General features: G+C 38.9%; 1 protein-coding gene across 1 annotated transcript; it reads left to right on the forward strand.

Annotated features, from left to right (window-relative positions):
* The first annotated feature begins 956 nt into the window (after positions 1–956).
* LOC132601284 (uncharacterized) lies at positions 957–19,551 on the forward strand. Its single transcript, XM_060314383.1, has 2 exons — positions 957–1,280; positions 19,297–19,551. The coding sequence occupies exons 1-2, from the start codon at positions 957–959 to the stop codon at positions 19,549–19,551; spliced, it is 579 nt and encodes a 192-aa protein (XP_060170366.1).
* The last annotated feature ends 3,613 nt before the right edge of the window (positions 19,552–23,164 follow it).

Below are 23,164 nucleotides of genomic sequence, written 5' to 3' on the forward strand. Positions count from 1 at the left end.
TGACATGCAATACTTGTTTGAAGAAAAGCTATGTAGCAAAGCTCCAATTTTTATTTTTATTTTTGTAGGTTGGCCGAACCCCTCTTGGTTCTTGCTCTCTCTCTCTTGTTCTTGAAACTTCTACTATGTTGAAGAAGAGTAGTCCCCTTTCCTTTATAATACTAGGCTTTTAAAATCTTATGGGCTTGGGCCCCTCTTTTCCTCCACATGGCCGGCAAATACCTAATGAATTGGGCTCTTTTTATTATTATTTTTTTCATTTCATTTAGGCCCAAATTGTTGCGGGTCTTATTTTAAAATTTCCGAAACTAGTTTCTAGAATTTCTTATTTTGCCCTTGACCTTCCTCCATGTTCCCATATCAACAAATTTCATGGTCAACACACATACATTAAATAAAAATCAAATTATGGCCTTAATTCTTACAAGTCACAATTATTTCAGATTTTCCGAACATGCGAAAATGCGGGATATAACAATTCCTTTAGCTTATAGTGCTATCTTTCTTGTCATAGTAACTTGACTTGCATATAGTCTCTTGATAATTGTGCCTTAGTATTGATTCTTGTTTGTTTTAGATAAATCTTTGATTTGCTTTTATTTCCCTTAGTGGCTATAGTGAGTGATGGTAGACTAGGGTCATGTTCTCGGTCGGGGACGGGAGCTAGGGTTAGAGGGGGTAAGTGGGGTCAGGGAGCGTCTAGGTTGAGAGTAGGGTCCTGGAACATTGGGACTTTGACGGGGAAGTCCATAGAGCTAGTTAAGATTGTTAAGGAGAGGAAGATTAATATAGCTTGCATCCAGGAGACCAAATGGGTAGGATCTAAAGCTAAGGATGTGAACGGGTATAAGTTATGGTTCTCGGGTAAGTCAATGTATAGGAATGGGGTAGGCATTTTAGTAGATAGTGAGCTAAGGGACCAGGCCGTAGAGGTTAGGAGGGTCAATGACCGGATGATGGCGATTAATTTAGTTGTGGAAGGGTTTACCTTGAACATTATTAGTGCTTACGCGCAACAAGCGGGCTTGGACGAGGAGGAGAAGAAGCGCTTCTGGGAGGATTTGGATGAAGTGATGGGAGGTATACCGCCCACCGAGAAGTTATTCATAGGAGAAGATTTCAATGGACACATCGGCTCAACCTCGGGGGGTTATGATGAAGAGCATGGAGGTTTCGTCCTCGGAGTCAGGAATGGAGGAGGAGTCTCACTTCTAGATTTCGCTAAAGCCTTTGGATTGGCAGTAGCCAACTCGCGTTTCCCGAAGAGGGAGCAGCACTTGGTAACTTTTCGTAGTTCGACGGCTGCAACGCAGATAGACTTTTTTCTCCTTAGAAAAGAGGATAAAGGACTTTGTAAAGACTGCAAGGTCATTCCGGGTGAGAACCTTACGACCCAACATATGTTTTTGGTGATGGATTTGGGGATTACGAGGAAGAAGAAGAAGAAGAGGGTCGCGAATGACCTGCCAAGGATCAGGTGGGGGAGTTTGACTTTGTCGAGTGCCCAGGAGATGGGGGAGAAGTTGATGGATATGGGGGCTTGGGAGAGTAGGGGGGACGCGAGCAGTATGTGGGATAGGACGACGAGCTGCATTAGGGAAACAGCTAGAGATGTCCTGGGAGTCTCGAGAGGTCGTCGTGGTAGGCGACGTGGGGACTGGTGGTGGAATGGAGAAGTCCAGGGAAAGGTGGAAGCAAAGAAAGTGGCGTACGCGAGGTTGGTAGACAGAAAATATGAGGAGGAGAAGCGGAAGAATAGGGAAAGGTATAACATTCCGAGAAAGGAAGCGAAGTTGGCAGTTTCGACGGCAAAAACGGCAGCTTTCGAACGTCTATATGCAGAACTAGAGGACAAAGGCGGGGATAAGAAGTTGTTCAGGCTAGCCAAGGTGAGGGAGAGAAAGACACGGGACTTGGATCGAGTAAAGTGCGTCAAGGACGAGGATGGCAAAGTATTGGTAGAGGAAGCTCTCATTAGACGGAGATGACAGTCATACTTCCATGAACTCTTGAACGAGGAAGGTGAGAGAGACATTGTGTTGGGAGATTTGGAGTACTCTGAGAGGCGTCGCGACTTTGGGTATTGTAGGAGTATAAAGGTGGAGGAGGTTAAGGGTGTTGTTCGCAGGATGCGCAGGGGAAGAGCTACCGGTTCTGACGAGATCCCTGGGGAGTTTTGGAAGAGTGCGGGCAGGGCAAGTTTGGAGTGGTTGACTGGATTGTTTAATGTTATTTTTAAGACGGCGAAGATGCCTGAGGAATAGAGGTGGAGTATGATGGTCCCTTTGTATAAGAACAAAGGTGATATTCAAAGTTGCAATAACTATAGAGGGATCAAGCTGCTAAGCCACACTATGAAGGTGTGGGAAAGGGTAGTGGAGATGAGGGTGAGAATAGGCGTGCCCATTTCAGAGAACCAGTTCGGATTCATGCCGGGACGCTCGACTACAGAAGTCATCCATCTTGTGAGGAGACTGGTGGAGCAGTATAGGGAGAGGAAAAAGGACCTGCACATGGTTTTCATCGACCTAGAAAAGACTTACGACAAAGTGCCAAGAGAGGTTTTATGGGGATGCTTGGAGGCCAGAGGTGTACCTGTAGCGTACACTAGGGTGATCAAGGACATGTATGATGGAGCCAAGACCAGGGTAAGGACAGTGGGAGGAGACTCGGAGTACTTCCCAGTGGAGATGGGGTTGCACCAAGGATCAGCTCTTAGCCCATTTTTATTTGCTCTAGTGATGGATTGTTTGACGCGGCGAATTGAAGGTGAGGTGCCATGGTGTATGTTATTTGCGGATGACATAGTCTTGATCGACGAGACACGCAGCGGAGTGAAAGTTAAGCTGGAGGTTTGGAGACAAACTCTGGAGTCTAAAGGGTTCAAGTTGACTAGGACCAAGACAGAGTACATGGAGTGCAAGTTCAGTGACGTGACACATGAGTCTGGTGTGGAAGTGAGGCTTGGTACCCAGGTCATCCTAAAGAAAAGAAGTTTCAAATATCTCGGGTCTATTATACAAGAAAATGGGGACATTGATGATGATGTCTCACATCGTATTTGTGCAGGGTGGATGAAATGGAGGCTTGCTTCAGGAGTGCTGTGTGATAAGAAGGTGCCACTAAAACTTAAAGGCAGGTTCTACAAAGTGGTTGTGAGACCGACCTTCTTGTACGGGGCAAAGTGTTGGGCAGTCAAGAGCTCTCACGTCCAAAAGATGAAAGTTGCGGAAATGAGAATGTTGCGATGGATGTGTGGGCACACCAGGCGAGATAGGATTAGGAATGAAGATATCCGGGATAAGGTTGGAGTAGCATCAGTGGAGGACAAGATGAGGGAAGCGAGGCTGAGATGGTTTGGGCATGTGAGGAGGAGAGGCACAGATGCTCCAGTGCAGAGGTGTGAGAGGTTAGCTATGGATGGTTTCAGAAGAGGTCGGGATAGGCCGAAAAAGTATTGGGGAGAGGTGCTGAGACATGACATGGCGCAGGTTCAGCTTACCAAGGACATGACCCTAGATAGGAGGTTTTGGAGGACTCATATTAGGGTAGAAGGCTAGTAAGTAGTCGTTGTTTCGATCTATAGTCTATTGCCCTTTGTTTCTTGCTACTATATGTGGTTTCTTGTACTTCGATTAAATAGTTTAGCAACTTTGGGTAACTTGAGTACTACACTATCACTAATAGTGAGAATGTTTCTATGATGTATGTTCCACCTTAAACTATAAATAAAAGTTATCGTTTGAACAAAAAAAAAAGACATGTCTTTTTTCAACTTTTTAATGTTGTATTGATAAGTCTAATGGTTGCTAGTCATAAACCGAAAAATCGAACCAAACCGACAATAACCAAACCGGTGGTTATTATTTTATTTGGTTTGGTTATGGTTTTAGACATTTAAAAATTGACTAAATTGGTTTGGTTATGGTTTTAATCAATAACCGAACCATGAACACCCCTACAGTCAGCACAATCCTAAAAATTGTAGTAATGTATTCTTTTTTGTGGATATATGTTTGGCATAATAGAGTAAGTGGTGTTACCAATCAACTGAAGAAACTGATTGATGTGGTAATTTGATTTGTCACCTGACTCTTTCAATTTTAAAAAGCCATTCTTGTTTGCATCTTGTTTGAACTTTTACTTTGGCCATTTTAAGGTATAAATATTGTGTTTAGTAAATTTCTTTTCATATCTATGGTGATGGATATTGTATCTGCGCTGAGATGGATAGAATTTAATTTTGATTCGAACTTTGAAAATTGAGGATTTTTTTTAAGAAGCTTTGTCTTGTTTTTTAATGATCTCCACGTAGCACGAATCCATATTAATTGGACTAGTGAGTACCGGATATCTGATTGTTAAAAAAAGTTAAGATGCATTTTGAAAGGTTTATGGAGATGTTGATGACTAATTTTAACTTCTCAAAAACTTGGCCAAACAGATTATAAAACAATGCTTTTTCAATTGAGAGAGGTTGGACAAACTCGTGTATGTATATATGAACATAATATATAATCTCTATGCAAAGTGGATCCATATTAATCGTGGAGCTATATCGAATATCGGATTGTTTAAAAAAGAAAGTTAGGATGCATTTTGAAAGGTTTATGATGATGTAAATGACTAATTTTGACTTCCAAAAATTTAGCCAAACCGGCTATAAAACAAATGTTGTAGTTGAGAGAGGTTGGATAGAGTACTCTTGTCTGTATATATGAGCATCTATAAAATCTCTACGTATATAGCGTGAATCCATATTAATCGGATCAGGAATACCGAATATTAGATTGTTCAAAAGAGTTAGGATGCATTTTGAACGGTTTATGATGATGTTGATGTCGATGACTAACTTTGACTTTCCAGAAACTTGGCCAAACATGCCATAAAACAGTGATGTCAGTTGAAAGAAGTTAGATAGACTCGTGTCTTTATATATGAACATAATATATTATCTCCATGTAACATGAATCCACATTAATCAGATCAATAATACCAAATATCGAATTGTTTAAAAAAAGTTAGGATGCATTTTGACCGATTTATGGTAAATATTATTGATGACTAATTTTAATTTTTCAAAAGTTTGGCCCAACAAACTATAAAATAATATTTTGTCAATCGAGAGAGGTCGCTAGACTTGTTATATATATGAAGGATAAACATAGAATCTTACCTCTTTATATACATGATAACTGTTAAATGATGACTAATTTTAATTTTTTAGAGGTTTGACCAAACATATTATAAAAGTGATGTTTTGTATGTCGAGAGAGGTTGACAAACTCTTGTAGTTGTATAGATAAACGTAATATAAATAAGTAGAAATATGAAAGATAAAACTTAGAATATTACTCCCTCTGTTTCATATTACTTATCCACATTACTAAAATAGTCGTCCCAAATTACTTGTCAATTTATAAAATCAAGATAGAATTAATTAAATATTTCTCATCTTACCTTTAATATTAAGTGTTCTTGAAAATAATCAATATTGATCAGAGTGTAATTTATTGGAGAAAAATAAGAATTTCCCATCTTACCTTTAATATTAAGTGTTCTTGATAATAATCAATATTGACTTTAGTACAATTTATTAGAAAAAGATAAGAGTAAAATAATAAAAATATTTTTTTTATTTATGATTTCTTAAAGAATATGTGAAGAAAAAGAGGACAATTAATATGGGACGGAGCCCGGAGGTAGTACCTCTTTATACATTTGATGATGGGTAAATGATATGTTGCAATAGGAATATCTATAGATTCCCTTTACTCATTAGGTTAAAACTTAAAAGTACTTTGGATCCCTGTAAAATCAGAGTTGGATACAGCCTTTAGATACTCCCTATAAAAAAAATGTTTACTTAGCTTTTTTTTCATGGGTCAAAATAAAAATTTACCAAATTTTAATATTTTTATGCTTACACGTGGTTGCAATAACTACCTATTCCAACTTTTTGCCCTCATTTAGGTTATTGTTATGTTATTTGTCCTATAGAGTAAAATTGCAGAAACTTTGCAACAAAATTTTCTTTTTTTCAATTAAGATACATTTGTTTCATCATATTTGCTTACATCTGTTCTAGAATCAATTTTAGTTATAGTTTTAAAAATCTTTTACTTTAAGCACTTTAATTATTACTTTTTATGTCCCGATTTATATGGCACAGTTGGAATTTCGAGATTCAAACTTCTAAATTTTTATCGTGCATCCGAACATAGAAGCTTTAAATTTTTTTGAAATAAAACTTATACATTTGAAAATTACCTAAAAAATACTATAAATCACAATAATTAACAACTTAAGAAATTTAAAAGGCATATAAACAAATTCCAATAAGAAAACTTGATTGACTCTCGAAATTCCCATAAATTGGACGAAGGGAGTTACTATTATAAAATTATTAAGTAATCCCTTTATATATTACACATGATAAATCTGTCGAGTTCTTATATGATGAACTTACAATTAGTAATGACTTTAGGATGAATAATTAGAGTAGTGAATATAGTTTTGTGTTGTTTATTGATTTCAGTTTAAAATCGATGTTTGTATTTATTTATTTTATCTCAAAATGTCTAGAAAAAAAAAATGAACAAACAAACTTGGTTCCCAGCTTTAGAATTAGTTGAGAGATAATTAGATAGAAGTAAAAATACCCAAAGTGATAAAGGAAAATAGAGAAGAAAACTTGTAGACAAAATGATTAGCTTCGTGAGTACACTCTTCCTTAGTGTTGTATCGTTTCAATTATTTTTTAATACCAAAATATCTTTCTATGATAATTATGTTGGTCAATCAATACTGGTTTAATTCAGAAAAAAATAAGTGAAACTAATCCTGCATATAGTAAAGCTCAAGTCGAATTATTGAAGATTATATTCTTAAAAATCGAATTTTTTTTATATCCTACATTTGCTTTTGTTTGAAATAAAATGAAAAAAAAACTCTAAAATAAGAAAAATGTTCATTTTAACTCCCAAATACTTTTGTATGATTAATTTATAGGAGTTTGTAGGAAACTACTCTTTTAACAACTTAATGCCACAAAGAATGGACCAAAAAAATAACTAACAATTTAACTTTTAATGTCAGTTTGGGCCCGGACTTAGCACAGGTCAAATGTCACTAGTATATATATAGAGAGATGTGAAAAAAGACAAAACACAAATTGATAATTGTTAAATTTATAAATTCATAATTTTAAAAACATAATATCTAAGAATCTGTATTGCTGAACTCGTCAAATCTAAGACCTAAATCTATCTGTGTGTAAAACCAATAATGTTTACTATAGATATAAGTTACATATTTGGCCGCTCGCCAAAAATAATTACAATCACTAGCTATATATATACAAAAAATATACACTAGTTATATATAAAATATGTATATTATATGTGTGTGTATGTGATAATATACAAAAAAAATATACATTTGCTACTATTATTTTGATGGATAGCTATACAGTGTAAAAATCTCTTTAATCTTTGTATTTTTTCAAATTTGAACACCACACAAGAAAAAGATGGCTCGTAATTTGCCTACGGAGGGTCCATGAAAGAAGTAGTAAGGGGTACATGACACTGAAATGGAAAGTGATAGTTGTTATCAGCATGAGAAAGATGGGCCAATACATGAACTGTACATTCAATAGTACTCAAGAAGCTTTTTGGCTTCTAACACAAGTGATAGTTGTTTCTCTAAATTCTTGTTGAATCATATTATTGTACTTTCTACTTTATAACCAATCTTTTGAATTGCCTACAGGGATAAGGTGATAACAATCAAGTGTAATATTTACATCGTGGACAACTGTAATTTAGATCACAGTTGAGTGACATTTTGAGTGTTATAGACATAGTTAAGTGACTTTTCTGCTACAAATCAAAAAAAGATAATTTTACTAGATAATTTCGTATAGTTTGAGTGATCATTTGAGTAATGGACCTAACCAGATTATAATAATATACCGATACCCTTTGCGCAAAATTGAGTCTAAGTCAGTACCTGCACTCTCCAATGAGCCGGGATGCAGTCCTTAAGTACCTGCCGATTAATCTGAATTTTGTATTTTCAACGTGATACATAAATATACATTTGAAAATCCACTAAAACTCTACAAATCTGGTCATACAACTTTAAGAAAGTACGTACGATGAGCTTAATGTTAAAAATACTAAAAGTCAAACTCATCAAATTTAAATTTGGAATCCGTCTGTATTTTTTGCCCGAGCAAAGGTAAATGAGGGATGGGAGGGGCAAAGCCAAGTGGAAGTGTGTTTACTTCTTTATATTTTGAACTCCCTTAATGAAAATTCGTGTTCTGCTAAAGGGGGTGGAGTGGGGGTTTAGTGCATTACACACGTCCTTAATTTAAAGCAACAAGATTCAAAAATCTCTTTTTATTCCTTAAATTTTATACCCATACAAATCAAGACACTTAAATGGGACACACCTGAAAAAGAAGAGAAAGCAACAAGCGCTATAGATGCGCCGGCAAGGCTACTGTGCATCAGCAGCACACGTGAAAACATACGACGCTCCATGTCAGAGAAGGCCCAAATGGTGGCCCAGCCCAATCAATATAACCCAAAGTGCTGTTTGCGGATGATATTTTATTTTATTATGATAATAAAAGCGACTCATCATCACAAACACTCACGTCTCGTGGCTTCTCTTCCTAGACTAGACTAAGCCTAGCTGTTTGTTTGTTGCAACTTCTTGTAGTTGTTAAAACGTGTCGAGAAAAATTAACTAACATAACATCCACCTCATTTTTTATCCAGCTTTAAATTGCTTGTCCTTATGTCGAGGGTCTACCGGAAACAATCTCTATATCTTTTAAAATAGGATAAGGTCGGTATATACTTTATCCTCCCCACACACCCCTACATTGTGGAATTTCACTGAGTATGTTGTTGTTATTGCACATCCACCTGGTGTAATACATAAAATGCCTACAGAATTAGGTAAACAAAAGTCAATCACACTTTTCAACTAGTACCAATGTTGAACAAAGGCAGAATACTGGAAGACAGATCCTTAAACTTATCAGTAAATTTTATTTAGATATTCAAATTATAGCTTGTTTCAGTTCAGCACTTGAACATAAGATAAAATGTTAAGACACTTCCATCTCGAATTATGAAAAAAATTATGTGCATGTTCTTAAACGTTAATTACGTAGATAATGTAATAACTTAAAATATTTTACCTCCTTTAACTATATGCATTAGTGCCGGTAAGCCATAAAATCTTAGGCTTGTTCCAATTGAGGTTGATGAGTTTAATAGGAACACTATATCATGTATTCAGGTGCTCAACCAAAACAAACTACAATTCAAATGCCTAAATGAAATTTATTAGCTAATTCACGGGGATGTCAATATATTCAAATAGGGTCATATGCGTTAAGCATCTATCTCTGGAGACGAGTTCAAAATTTAAATATGACTAATTCAATCTTTAAAACTTTTAATACTAAAACTCTTTATATTTTTCAAATTATCGGTGATTCAGTATTCCCTCCTTTTAGTTCTTTTATATAACAACACTATTAGAAAAAGAATAACATTTTTTAATTTTGAAAAATAAATAAATTAAACTTTCAATTTCTTAATGACAATATTTTCTAGCCACACAGATATTGATATGACATGTTTAAGACTAGAAGCTTAAGAAGTCGTATAGCAACACAAATGTTACGGTACCATCTTTAAGACCACAAATTTCAAAAATCTTTATTTCTTAGATTTCGTGCCCCATGTAAATTAAAACACAACAACAACAACAACAACAACAACCCAGTGAAATCCCACATCGTAGGGTCTGAGGAGGGTAGAGTGTACGCAGACCTGACTCCTACCAAGGTAGGACGGCTGTTTCCGAAAGACCCCCGGCTCAATAAAAGCATAAAAAGAAGTCAAATACGGTTAGATAAGGTTAAGAGATTCGGATAAGAGATTTAAAACGATATGGAAATGGAATAATGCAAGCGACACATATAATACAGGATAATCAGAGCACAGAAAATAACCGATAATAGCAGAAATCAGAGCAGATGACACAGGATAACCAAAGCACAGGAAATAACACATAATAACAGATAATAGCAGAATTCGGAGCACAAGAAATTATATTGCAATAATGCGACTACTAATAAGAACGGATAACGAGACTATCTACTAGCCTTCTACCCTAATTTGGGTTCTCCAAACCCTCCTATCTAAGGTCATGTCCTCGGTAAGCTGTAATTGCGCCATGTCGTGTCCCATGTAAATTAAAACACATGAAGTATATATGCAAGTCTAAATAATAATCAGGCACAAAATATACACTTAATCTTTAAAAGAAATTGGGTTCAATTGAATAAACAAACTATAAGCTCCATTCTCCAATGTCCAACCTACGTTCAATCTTTACTTTGCGAGCTATACATATCCATGAGTGTCTAGGTACAGCAAAAAAAAAAAAAATGTTGTTAAATAGTAAAATTTGTCGTTAATTTTATTTAATGATGATTAATTATTAAAAAAATATTAAGTACATATTATTTAGTTATAGACTAACGCTAAATTTATAGCTAATTTCTATTTTCTTTAAAATACCGTGAGATTTTTAATTTAATATTTTCTTACTTTATTTCTTTTACTTTCTCTTTGTTTGACTATTCTTTTTTTTTTTTTTTTTGTCTGTTTGTTTCCCTTCCAGTGTCCGATACTCATATTGGGGCCGGACTAAATCCGGATTTACGCTGGAAAGTATCGACTTCAATTTGTTCTCACGAGTTGGTATCCAGACTAATGGTTCATTGTCTTTGGTAAATCTCAACAAGAGAAAATTTCCAGTGTATATAGGTAGATAATTAAGAAATCGAAAGGACTCAAAGGATAAACACCAATTGTATATATCTTTTTCAGATTATGTTTATAAATTATATTGTAGAAAAATTAACTTGTAACATTTTTATTTTCTTTTGTTTTCTATTGTCTCACAACAATCTTAGCTAGATGCTGCAGTAATTTCTTTGTCCGGTACCAGCTAATCTTTTTAGGAAAAGGTGGAATGACCATGTCCAAATGTTGCATCAGTTGAAGTGTAAACATGGCAATTGATATTCTACGGACCACAATTCCAAACTTTAGTTTTTCGACACTTAGAGTTAAAAAAAAAAATTGCACTTTTTTGCCTCTGAGAAGTGAAATGAGACAGAACATGGCAGTAAAGGACAATTTACCTTAAAATTTACTGCGCCATGGGGGTCAAAGTAAATAAGGGGAAAACGTTCAAATTTACCTTTAAAGTGTTCAATTTGTCTTAAATTTGGCTCCAATTTATCTACCAATCCATGCAAGCTCCCATCGTTATCTTTTGTCCCAACCAGATATACCTCCTCATACGCTTGTCCAATTTGGCTCTTACATTTGCCACCAACGGAAGCAATAAAACGATTCAAATTTATCTGTTAACTATTAAATTGATTTATATTACGTTATGCAATAATTCGAAGCATGCCCCTGAACAATTAAAAATATCCAAATACTCCTGAACAACTTAAAAACTTCCAAATATACCATATGCGGACTCTATCACGTAAGTGACATCAGATCAATATTTCCACGATCGAAAAACATTCGTGGAAGGGCCGGGCATATTTGAGACAAAAGGTAACAATGGAAGCTTTCATGGACTGATAGGTAAACAAAAAGCAAATGTACTAATACAAATCACAAACGTTAAGTAAGAGTTTTGGTGATATACACTGACTTTGTAAATAATATTTACGCAATCTTATTACTTAAACAGTAATTGTGAGTAACTTCGTTTATAAGAGCATCGATTAAAAACTTACAATAATAAGTAATTTATATTCTCTCACAATTTAAGTGTCTTACTTTCCTTTTTAGTCTGTCTAAAAAAAGAGTGTCTCTTTCTATATTTAGTAAGTTGACAATTCAAACATCCGACATGAAAAATTTAAAGCCACAAGACTCAAAGGACATTTTAGTACATTACACACATTTTTAATTTAGAACCACAAGATTCAAAAGTTTCTCTTTATTTTTTAAACTCCGTGTCTAGTCAAAGTAAGACACTTAAAATGAGACGGAGGGAGTATAATATATAAAAGGTTGAACCCATTGGGAGATACTTGTGATTGACAACATCTTTCACTTAGACACCTCAACTTAGGGGTGTTCCTATTGAGCACTCATACTACATCAAATTTGTTTCAATCAAATACTTTTTCGACAATCAGCTAAAATTATAAAGTGTGGGTAATTCACTCACGGTGACGTGACATGATTACTAATTAAAAGAGGACATATGACATTTGGTCCAGCATAGTAATTAAAAAATAAATTATAAGAAAAAATAAAAGAAAAACTATTTTTCAGTAAAACAAGAAAATAAAAAAAAATGTATTTACTAAACCCCACAACCACTTATTGTACTCTCTTTTGTTTTTTGTTGTTATTAGATTTGAGTATTTCTTTTGTTTTTGGTTGTTATTAGATTTGATCATCTCTTTTGTTTTTGTAGATCTGATTTTTTCTTTAAAATTTTAAATATGGTTGTTTCTATTTCTCAATTGAATCCAGCCGCCACCGGCCACCTATAATCGCTTCCTTTCCGTCGTTGTCCATCCTCAATTTTCTTTCTTTTGACTTTTTATTTTTAGATCTAATTATTTCGTGGTTATTAATTTTTTTATTTTTAGCAGAAGAGAAGGAGGGAGAGAGAGAAAAAAAGAAAGAAAGAAAGAAAGAAAGTGGTGGTGGTCTCTCGTTTTTCCGGCAAACATTGTAACAATGGTGCCAATTGTTGGATCTAAGAAAAAATGAGGAGATATTTCTAAATATAGTAATGTATCATTCTTTTTGGGACCGACTAATGTGTGTATCACATTCACCGTGTCAAGTAAGCGAAAAATGTGTAAATGACACAGTCTGGCCCTACCTTGGGTGTCTAAATGGAACAAAGAGTACTTGAGATTTTCAAGTGAAAAATCTTGACCATCACAGAAGACCACCGATGGATTTGGCCTATATAAATTTATACTAGTGTTTTTTTTCACATTATTATTATAGTATAAAAATTTAAATCCATAAATAAATGGAGGGCCTCAAGTTGTGCCGAGCAGAAACAAAAAAAGAAGTTGAGTAGTAAAAATCAATATGAGTCAAATACATATGACGAAATATAGTAATGTATCATTCTTTTTGGGACCGATTAATGTGTGTATCACATTCACCGTGTCAAGTAAGCGAAAAATGTCTAAATGACACAGTCCGGCCCTACCTTGGGTGTCTAAATGGAACAAAGAGTACTTGAGGTTTTCAAGTGAAAAATCTTGACCATCACAGAAGACCGCCGATGGATTTGGCCTATATAAATTTATACTAGTGTTTTTTTTTTCACATTATTATTGTAGTATAAAAATTTTAATCCATAAATAAATGGAGGGCCTCAAGTTGTGCTGAGCAGAAACAAAAAAAAGAAGTTGAGTAGTAAAAATCAATATGAGTCAAATACATATGACGAAATATACTTAGGCCAACTACACATGAGTACAATATGAGCCAAATACATGGCGAAATACACTTAAAATACAAGGAGAAGAAGCAAGCTAAGAAAAATATGTAAGAAAAATAATGTGGTTGGGTGGGTTTGAATCTGGGCGAGCAGGGGCAAAGCCACACCCAATAACTACTCCAAACATAGAAGCTTGATGTATTTTGATATAACTATGAATGATAATTTATAAAATCACTGTAATTATTAAAGATAAATAAATTAAAATATAATTATCATTAATAATTACCTCTTATAAGTAGTTATGCCAAGTAAATATTCTCAATTTAAATCCATAAATAAACAAACGGAGGGCCTCAAGTTGTGCCGAGCAGAAACAAAAAAAGAAGCTGAGTAGTAAAAATCAAAGTGATGGATGCACGGGTGGTTGATGACTAATGACAGATAGCCTGATGGATGTGGACCCTCACACGTACTTCACTACAGTAATATTCTTTCACTACCAATATATATTTGAACTTTTTTTTTTTTTGGAAGAAAGTTTAATAACTGACAGGTTTAAAGTTTTTGGATATGTTCAACTATGTAATTTGATCAATTTCAAATTTTCAACAAGTTACTGCGAAATACTGCATCTGTCTCAATATTTTGTGACATTATTTATCGTTTTTTGAGAGTAAACTTCGTAATTTTAACCATATATTTAAATATGAAATCTATTATTTTTAAAATAAAATTTAAATATTTAAAAATTATGTAAAAAGTATTATAAGTTACAATAATTAATACTTTATTCAAATATTTAAAAAGCATATGAAAAAAAATTACAGTAAAAAAATAATACGTTTGACTCTTAAAATCTGAACATCTTCACATAAATTAGGACGGAGAGAATATATTTCTTAGGTTACTATTGTTGATGGATTCAACCAACACTCTGCGAGTTCAACATGATCTAGTATTTCATAATCCTAATATATAAGCGAGAAAATAATGTATACATAAAAGTTACATCTTTCAGAAGTTACACTTTTAATTTAAGTGTTATAGTTTTTAAATTCTGGATCTTTCACCTTACTTAATATGTAGGCACCCTTAGTTAGTTGTTATGTCACATGATTGTACATATTTTATAAAGTTAGACCTGATAAAATTTAGAAATCGTTTGGTAGGAGGTATTAGACAGAATAATACATGCACTAGCTTTGTCTATTATTAATTCCTTGTGGGGTTAACCCTATTTGGTATTATCATATGTATGTTAATACTTAACAAATCTTGGTATTAACAATAACAAAACTATTGATACATGCATAAGTATTGTTAAGACAAAATTATATTGCCTTTGAAAACCTCAAAACTAAAGAGTATGCAGCATTATTTTTGTAAACAAATAATTTTTTTAGAAATTATGCAATACATATTATTTTTAATACACCAAATCAATCAGTGAATAAAAAATAATGTGAACATAACAAATGCTCGCATTACTAATAAATCCTATTCAAAAGTCATAACATCCCTTAAACTTTTTTTCTCTGTTTTAATTTAAAATTAAACCTAAAATCTGATTGGCTGTTGGGAACATGGAGCCCACATCCCACACACTCAAGTAACATACTTAGCTGGACCCCACCCTCAACATCAACAAATACCGGCGTCGATATATGGAGTTACATTTAAAAAAATTATTTTCCCTACTCTTTTGGTATGTGTATTTTTAGAACTTATGTATATTCATTTTGTATTTTATTCTACAGTAAATCACTGAGGAAATTAATGGTAAAATTGGAAAAGATTGATACTCTCAAAATTTTAATTGACATCCAAAAACAACTAAAAATGGAAAAGAAAGATGCTAGGCTTTACCTTAAGGGTTTGGATTTTACGTTTGTTTCTAACTTTAAGTTGGACTTGTATGCCAAATGTTTTTTCTTCTGCACGTTTTCTTTTTCATTTATGCATAACTTGGAGTAATTATAATTACCATAAATTGTCGAATGTCGAGAATAGTAAGAAATAAAAGAAGAAGAAATAATTGGTTGCTCGGGTGATTCTAAGGAATAAGAGGTGCGGATTTAAATTTTATGGATTTGACCTTAATATTTTTAATACTAAACTTATGGTACATTAAAAAACTAGGAGCCAAATTCAGAATTTAATAGCATTTTTTTACATTTAGTAGCTTATATATATATATATATATATACACACACTTGTTTACCCCGAATTTGGATAATCAATTGAATTTGTAAGTGAGTATAGGATATGTGCTTGGATCTCAATATATCGTGGGGAAATGGGGTATATGAACGTTATGTAGCAAAGCAGTTGATGAAGTGTATTAGTGTTGCTAAATGACATGCAATACTTGTTTGAAGAAACACAATGGAAATGAAAATAATTGTTATGGACCGAGTCCGATATTTGAGAGAGATTGCATATATGTTTTTCTATTACAAGTGTTCTTGAAACATGAAGAAGCCAACCCCCTCAAAGGAGGAGGATGAGCTCTATTTATAGTGTTGCCTCTATGGGCCTCATACAATACAAATCATTAAAAGGTACAGAGAAGGACAACTCTGAGCGGATTAGGTAAGTCGTACTGACACACACATGGTTGGTGGTTGACCATGGCAGGACGCTACCGACACGTGGCTCACACGCAACGGCTCTACCGGACCAATGACCACAGATAATCGGCCTAACAGCCTCGACCGGCCCGGTGGTGAAGAAACCGGACCAAATGGTGCCTCTGCTTAGCTCCGGTCCAAGCGTTCCTCCGGTTCGGAATACAAGTCTTCATGTATGCTCTCTTCCTCTTCTTCCTTCGGTTCCTCGTCTCACCGGTTTGACTCATATCCGGTTTTACCGTATACAGATAGTCCTCACACTTTCCGGATCACCGGTCTATCGGAGTAACGGGAAGTGGATGAATCATGGAACCGGTGATTCTATTGGCTCGTCGTTATCTTCTCATTTTGGCGGGAACGGTTGCATCACGTCTCCCTTTTCATCGGCCACGTGTCTTATCCCGGATGGTCTGTTCTGACAACCGCCGCACGTACGTCGTTTCGAGTCGCCTCTTATTAATTATGGGGACACGTGGCTTCCCCTAATTAGCCGGCATTGGTAACCGCTCCATTCCCATGCCTATATAAGGCTCTTTACTCCTACATTTCAACATTTTACGATCCATTTCCCTTTCACTTTCACTCTTTGCTGCACTCCTTCTCCTTCAATATAAATTTGCTGCTAATTAATCACTCACACCACGTGAAAAGAAGCAAACTTGTTACCACCTTTGCTGACTGCTCTTACTCGAGTGTCGCCGCTTCTTGTTCTGCCATTTTCTTGGTCCGTCTGTTTCCTTACTCTTTTTCGCTTCCTTCCAGAACCCACTCAATCTCCTCTTTTCATATTTCAAAAATGTCTGAAACCACTTCCCCTGACATTCCCTCGGTTTCATCCCCAGGAACTGAGGCCGTATCTCCGGTTAAAGCAAAGAGCTCCTTCGAGCCTACAACCTTGGATATCATACCGGCCAAATTCAACTTCAACAAAGACCTCGAGGTTGAAAAAACTTCATCGGTGTCCGACAGGGGGTTCAATGTGAGGCGATACCCCTCCTCCATTACCGAGGATAAGCTCGACCTGGTCCGGGCTGACTGCGGGTGGCATACGCGTTCGGTTCAAGATTTCTCCCCTGGGCCGGACGAATCAGTCACCGACCACCGAAAAGGCTTTTTGTACGTTTACACCTACCCCTTCACTCTCAAACTCGACCCTCCGATCAACCCGGTCATCTTAGACATCTGTCGGACTTACGGCGTGACCTTGGCCCAAATCGGTCCGATTGTTTGGAGGGTCGTGGCGTGCCTCCGGCTACTGGCCAATAACGCCGAGAAAGAGTTCACGTTGGCCCACCTGATACGCATATATTCCCCGAGGCTATTCCGGGGTGGCGTAATAAAATTAGCAAAACCCAGCCGGAACCCCTTTTTCTCGAAGATGGATGAAGACAGAGACCGAGGCTGGTTGGAGCGGTTCGTCCGGGTGCGGACCTCGGACTTCATTCCGAACGACTTCATGCGCTTCCCGGAAGAGTGGAGTAACAAGCGTAAGCCTGAACTTCTAGCTATTACCATTGTATGTTTTGTCATTCTTCGGTCTTATTTTCATACTGCTTTTCTTATTTTTATTAGCCAGCGGATACATTCCTTCGGTCGTCCGTAACCTGCATGAATGGGTCACGGCACTCCTCAGCCAGTATGATCACGACAACCGGACATGGGCCCACCTGTCACGCGGCCGATGGGTCGCCCAAAACCACGGTAGTGCTTTGCCTTTACCCGTGTTCACTGCATTTTTCACTATCCGTACTCATCGCCTTTTCAGCTTTCAGGTTTGCCTAAGGGCTCGGTGGATCCAAGATCGCAGTCGGGGACCTAACCCACAGCGTCGGCATCTGAGTTCGATATAGCGGGTTCGTCTCGTATTCTTGCCGCCGCCGCAAAGAGGAAGAGGCCATCCGAAAAGGCGCCGAAGCCAAAAAAGAGGGCGAGGAGCGTCGCTCGGTCCTCAAGGGATAAAACAGATCCCGATATCGTCATAAGGAGAGTCGGCGCAACCCCTTCCGTGGATCCAATACCGGAGGAGGCTGTCTCCGTTCCACCCCTGCCTTCCGCTGGCGAAGGTCTCTTGGTTCCTGTTTCACACTCAGGTGCGGAAGAAATTCTTTCCCCGGCACCTCTTTGGTCAATTGACTTCGTAGATATTTCAGGTGAAACTTCTTCGGAAGATACCCCCCTGCAAAGGACAAGGGGGCCCCAAGAGACGGTCGCTGCTGAAGCCGATCAAAGGACTGGGCCGGAACAGGAGACCGAATCCCTCGTAGACGCCCATCCGATTCCCGAGCATGATCCTGCTGCAACTGCGGAGCCCCCGGCCTCTGCCGAAGATACTGAGGCGGCTCCAAGTTCCTCTACTCCGGCTCCAAGGATGGACGAATTTGAAGGCATGTTCGCGGGTACTCCTCCTGCAACCGGCGGAGCCGCAGGATTCGGGCATCTCCCGACCCCTCGGGCCACGAGGTCGGCTAGCCGGACCTCCGACTCTGGGGCCAGGGACAGCTTGGTGCGTATTTTTCCAGCTCTAAGTGTGGAGCCGAGGAGAACAAGATCGGTTACGGTCACCGTTCCTGAAGACTGTAGCTTTCTTTCCCGCCCGGTGGGCGTGGCGAGCTATCTAAGGCCTCTTGTCTCGGATTCAGACAAGAGCAAGAAGACCGGGGTCTCCTGGCAATGCCATATGAACGAGGGCATGCATGCTGGCAACCGGGTAAGATATTTAACCGTTTTCGCACAGCTTTATCGAGAATTTCCATTTCGTCTTATCCAAGTTTATAATTTGTTTCATTTGCAGAGTGTGGTGCTTGTCAACGAAGCCTTCGTCCGTGCCCAGCAAGAGATGGACGATCTAAGAGTCCAACTGGACGCCCAGGGTCGGGAAACGGAGAAGTATCTACACCTCCTCCGGGAGAAAGAGGAGGAGTTGAACCGGGTAGTCGCTCTTTCCAACCTCCGACCCGAGCTTGATGCTGCAACGGCCGAAAACTGTCAGTTGAAGAGTGAGCTGGCCGCAATGACCGAGTACAATCGGAGTCTCGAAGCTGACAAGATCGGTCTTAGCCGGGAGAATGCTCGATTTTCCTCGAGGCTAGATGAGCTCGAGATCACCGTTTCTCAACTCTAGGAGGAACTGGATTTGGTAAAGGCCGATGCTACGGGCTTGGCCGAGAGGAACCGGCTGCTCGAATCTGAGACTGCCCTGTACAAAGAGCGCATGAGGACGTTCGACGAGAAAGCTGAGAAAAGGGCCCAGATGTATGAGAACCTGAAAACCGAGCTTGCAGAGGCGGTTAATGCCAATGATGCTCTCAAGGTCGAGCTCGAGACGGCCACTCGAAGGCAAGATGCCCTCGAAGAGAACCGGGGTGTTCTACTGTAAAGTTGGCTGAGGCCGATTTGGAGGAGGCTTTGAAGAATGTGGAGTCCACCGAGGCTCATACTGCCATTGTTGCCGAATATGAGAAGTGGAAGTCTCAGAGGATTACCCTCGAGCAAGATGAGCACGGTTTTGAGGATCTTCCGGCCCTGATACTCGAAGCCAAAGGGATCGAGGAGGAGGCCAACCGCGCTCTCGGGTCTGAATCAGACGACTCCGAGCGAACCGAGTCCGAACACTCCGCCTCTAGTCACGCCGGATAACATAGGGCCTGTACTTGGGCTTTTACCTTTTTTGCCTTTGGTTTTGGTGTAAAACACCCTTGTATAAATTTACATGAATGAGAAATGCATCTTTCTTGTTTCCTTGTTTGAATGTTCATTACTATTTTTGCCAGAATTGTCGGTCTGTTTTGAGGGCGAGCTGACCCGTGGTCGTTAGCTCCCCGTGCCCGTAGGACTTATCTAATGCCTTTTTAGAACAAGTAGATTTGTAGTCGTTAATTCATTGTGCCCGTAGGACTTACCCGATGCTTTGTGAGTTCAGATGTCTCCAAAGCACGATAGGTATTTCCTTCGAGCCGGTATTTTTGGCAATATTTTAAGGCCGGTATTGTTTCGGCGTCGGATAAATTTTGACGTAGCAGTCCTCGTTTGGGGAAGTTTATCGAATTTTGGCTCGGATCATTGTGGCCTCGTTGCCTTAGTCGAGTTTCGACCGTAGTGCCCGGTATAGGGTGTGTGAATGAGGCAATGCCGAAATACGGCGGTTGTCACCGGGGTAAAGTCCATTTAATAGAAAGACACCCGAGGTATTGTTATCCAAACTTTCGATAGTTTTGTGTTTGCGAAATGTTTGTACATATGAGAATTTTCATTCTTTCTGCCTTTGCCGTAGCAAATACTAAATGGGATACGATTCATTATGATCGTTTGGTCCTTACATCGAACGCTATGGCCGATGGTCGGGCCTTTGTTTTGCCGTAGCAAATGCTATATGGGACACGATTCATTATGATCGTTTGGTCCTTACATCGAAGGTTATGGCCGATGGCCGGGCCTTTGTTTTGCCGTAGCAAATGCTATATGGGACACGATTCATTATGATCGTTTGGTCCTTACATCGAAGGCTATGGCCGATGGCCGGGCCTTTGTTTCACCATAGCAACTGTTGAGTTTCTCCATCTTCCTTGATCGCGGTAAACTTCGATTGTGGGCATAGTATTCCCCTAGCACTTATCCGAGCTGCGAGGTCGGGTGAGTGCTACTAAGTCCCCAATCGGATGGTGTGACCTCGGATTTCCGGGCGCTGGTCCTTTATCTTTGTGGAGTAACACGTTGTACTTGTTGCCTCATTAAAAACCTTGTCGGAAAACCCATTTTGGGACAAAACCGTACTAAGGAAAAGAGTGCAACACATGTTTTCAGGCCTAAACTCTAATTTTGTCCCGTTCTTGACTCCCTGCAAAAGAGAAAGGTTAATAGGAGAACACGGGGAGCCCATACCTTAGCAGTAATATCTTTTCAGATGAGCCACATTCCAGTTATTACGCAACCGTTGCCCGTCCATGGACTCCAACTGGTACGACCCTTTGCCCGTTATCCCGGTTACCTTATACGGGCCTTCCCAGTTTGGACCCAACTTTCCCTTGTTGGGGTTCTTGGTGTGTAAGGTAACTTTTTGAAGCACCAAGTCCCCGACTTGGAAGTGTCGAAAATTGGCTCTTCGATTGTAGTATCTTTCCATTCTCTGTTTCTGGGCTGCAATACGGACCAACACGTTTTCGCGTAGTTCATCTGTGAGGTCGAGCTTCACGGCCATGGCCTCCTCGTTTGATTCCTCGGTGGTATACCTGAACCGGAGAGTTGGTTCGCCAACTTCCAAAGGGACAAAAACTTCGGCTCCGCAAACCAATGAGAATGGGGTCTCCCCCGTGCTTGATTTGGACGTGGTTCTGTAAGCCACAGCACCTCCGACAATATTTCTCTCCAATGGTGCTTTGATGCTTCAAGTCTTTTCCTCAGATTTTGGATTATCGTCCTGTTGGTGGATTCCGCCTGTCCGTTTGCACACGGGTGATACGGGGTTGATACAATTTTCTTGATTTTTAATCCCTCGAGGAAATTGTTGACCTTGGCACCCACAACTGAGGGCCGTTATCACAAGTTATCTCGGCGGGGATGCCGAAACGACAGATAATGTGATCCCATATGAAGTCAATGACTTCCTTTTCTATGATTTTTTCAAAGGCCTGCGCTTCCACCCACTTAGAGAAATAATCAGTCATAAACAAAATGAATCGAGCCTTACCTGGTGCCCAGGGTAACAGACCCACGATGTCCACTCCCCACTTCATGAAAGGCCAAGGTGAGACCATCGAATGGAGCAACTCTCCGGGCTGGTGAATCATCGGAGCATGTTTCTGACACCCGTCACATTTTCGGACAAAATATTTCGAGTCTTCGTCTATCCGGTTCCAGTAATAACTGGCCCTGACAATCTTTCGGACCAGAGCTTCCGCACCGGAGTGGTTGCCACAAGTTCCTTCGTGTACCTCTCTCATCACGTATTCCGTTTCACCGGGGCCCAAACACTTAGCCAGGGGGCCGAGGAAAGAGCGTCGATACAATTGGCCTTCTACCAAGCAAAAACGGGCGGCCTTGGTCCTTAGTGACCGTGATTCCTTTGGGTCGTTTGGGAGCTTACCATCACGCAAGTAGTCGATGTATTTGTTGCGCCAATCCCAAGTTAAACCCATAGTGTTTATTTCAGCGTGTCCGTTTTCTATGGCTGTGTTTGACAAGTGCACCGTCGCCCCGGGGTTGATTTCCTCCCCTTCGACCGAGGATCCCAAATTTTCCAATGCATCGGCCTCGCTGTTCTGCTCCCTCGGAATGTGCTGCATGGTCCATTCTTTAAATCGATGACGTACCACTTGGGTTTTTTCAAGATACCTTTGCACCCATTCGTCTTTGACCGCGAAGACGCCGTTCACCTGGTTCACGACTAAAAGCGAATCGCATTTTGCCTCGATTGTTTCGGCCCCCATACTTCGAGCCAATTCCAAACCTGCAATCATAGCCTCATACTCGGCTTCATTGTTAGTCAATTTAGCAGTTCTAATGGAATATCGAATGGCATCCCCGGCCGGGGTCCTAAGGACAATCCCTAGCCCGGAACCTTTGAGGTTCGAGGCTCCGTCTGTATGTAGAGACCAAATGCCCGAGGCCTTTCCCGAGGTCAGCAGAAGATCTCTCTCGACCTCGGGGACCTTAGCCGGGGTAAAATCTGCCACGAAGTCGGCCAAGATCTGGGATTTGATGGTCGTTGGAGATTTATACTCGATATCATAACCGCTAATTTCTACAACCCATTTGGTTAACCTACCCGACAATTCCGATTTATGCATGATATTTTTCAGAGGGTAAGTAGTTACTACACATATGGGATGGCATTAAAAATAGGGCTTGAGCTTTCTAGAAGTGCTCAACAATACCAATGCCAATTTTTTCAAATGGGGATAATAACGGGTCTCCGCATCCTCCAAAGTTCTACTCACGTAATAGATAGGGAATTGTGTACCTGATTCTTCTCGGACCAAGACGCCACTTACCGC

The sequence above is a fragment of the Lycium barbarum genome, chromosome 7 (assembly GCF_019175385.1).
Source record: "Lycium barbarum isolate Lr01 chromosome 7, ASM1917538v2, whole genome shotgun sequence".
Taxonomy (NCBI): domain Eukaryota; kingdom Viridiplantae; phylum Streptophyta; class Magnoliopsida; order Solanales; family Solanaceae; genus Lycium; species Lycium barbarum.